This window comes from Nanorana parkeri, unplaced genomic scaffold, assembly GCF_000935625.1.
Source record: "Nanorana parkeri isolate BGI_ZX_2015 unplaced genomic scaffold, ASM93562v1 scaffold279, whole genome shotgun sequence".
Taxonomy (NCBI): domain Eukaryota; kingdom Metazoa; phylum Chordata; class Amphibia; order Anura; family Dicroglossidae; genus Nanorana; species Nanorana parkeri.
The window spans coordinates 1,042,347-1,044,179 of record NW_017306547.1 but is presented as its reverse complement, the minus strand read 5'-3'; the positions used below and the strand labels follow the sequence as shown (position 1 = coordinate 1,044,179).

At 40.5% G+C, this 1,833-nt stretch overlaps 1 protein-coding gene across 1 annotated transcript in view; it reads left to right on the top strand.

The window, feature by feature from the left end:
* DMXL1 (Dmx like 1) overlaps nt 1-1,833 on the top strand; it is a 127,046-nt gene that overhangs the window by 38,357 nt on the left and 86,856 nt on the right. The window contains exon 7 of the mRNA XM_018557308.1: nt 227-405. Within this exon, the coding sequence (XP_018412810.1) occupies nt 227-405 (179 nt within the window). The remainder of the gene's footprint in view (nt 1-226; nt 406-1,833) is intronic.

Sequence of the window (1,833 nt, the reverse complement as noted above, 5' to 3'; positions counted from 1 at the left end):
TAACCAGTGTTGAGCAACACTAATCCAGAGGACTGTGATCTATGCCAAAAATGTCTTCCGTTTCCAGTCCATTACATTTTGTCATGCTAGTATTGTTGTATCCCTGCAGCATTCAGCAGAATACTAGCCGCTATGCTCTGCTGCTGTTTTTGACTGTGTTGGACTCATGTTAATAAGTCTCATAATCGTCCTTCACCTGTACGCTGTTGTCAATCTCTTCCCACAGGATGACTGTCTGGTTAAGGTTTGGTACAATACTGAAAGCTGGCACTCTGCTGTTATATCACCTGTTACAAGTCCAGAGAAAGAAGGTCAAGGAGAAGTAGACTTTTCTTTCATCTACCTTGCTCACCCTAGAGCAGTAAATGGATTTTCTTGGCGAAAATCTAGTAAATTCATGCCACGGTTAGTGCATTATGTGACACAGAAATATCTTTTGGTTAATGCCATATCTGATTTTATAATGTATCATCTGGATTGTGTATTAGTCCAACTGTAGGGAGGATCATTAGGTGATCAGAATTCCAATGTAACTAAGTATACCCTTTAACAGATTTTAGAAATTGTTTTATGTATGTATCTGCATCTCCACATATTCACTTGTTTTACTTGTATGTGAGAACAAAACATTTTTTTCTCATTTTTGGACTCGCTGAAAAAAACCCTGTAAAATAGGAGGAAACTTACCTTTGCGGCGGCCAATTAGTTGAAACCCTGACTCTGCTGTTCCCTGACCATTGCCAGTTTTGCATATTACTGGGTGTGTGGCATACATGCTGTGGCTTCTCCCGCTGACGGGCCATATGCTTTAAGCAGCGGAGTAACAGTAAAAAGACAGCCTTTTAACAAATGAGCCGTCGGAAAAGTAAGTATATTTTTTCTTTTACAGATATGCTTCTACATTTAAGTGACCCTGTGCTGACGGTCACGTCAAGGCTAACCTCCTTGGCCAAAAAATGATGCCAGCACTTTTGTCATGACAATTTTTGAATGCCTTATTTGGTACTGAGCTCGGGCAGAACTTAAAATGGCCTTGAACCTGACTATGATGGAACACAAGTAAATAATAATAATTAAAAAAAAATTGTTTTAGGCCACACTTTAGAAAAGTAAGGATGGAGATCAGATTATTACAAATGCAGAATGGTGAACAGTTTTCTTTTAAATAAACCCACTTAAATCTGAACTCCAGCCTTACCTTCAGTCTTGCACAGTTCTCAGGCTCCTCTACTGTACTGAAATTGCTTATTTTGATTTCATTGCGCATTGTAAGCTGCACCACATCATATAGATTTCACCACATTTCCTGGCTAGAGGACATTAGCATGACCTTGCTCCTTCCTCCCCAGGCTTGCTGTGCCTGACCTGCTCTTTTCATTCATTGGATTTCAGTTCTTTGTCATGGAGGCTCAGTATCATGGCCGTTAACTATGGCGGTTTGCATGCAAATACAGCCTGCCTAGTAATACCCACTCCTCCAGACTGACACATCCACTTATCAAGGATGTTTGATATTTCTGTAACTCCTCCCAAGATCCATCCCCACTGCTTGTATCGGGGCTGAGGGCTCTTGAGAGGAGTATTAAGGCAGGGAGCACAGATGTTTTCAGGAAGTCACGTTCAGCACCTTGCCAGTCCCTCCCATCAGCCCTGATCTGCCTGCATTCCATAGAAAAGCACAGAAGCCCAGTGATGATTTCACTGGTTTTAAAATAAGGTATGTAATGGGAACAAAGGTTTAATTTAAAAATGTAATTAGCATGTTGATAGAGGGAAAAGAAGAACCAGGGCATGCAAAAGAGAAGTTGAATAAACTCTTCTTCTTTTTTTTTT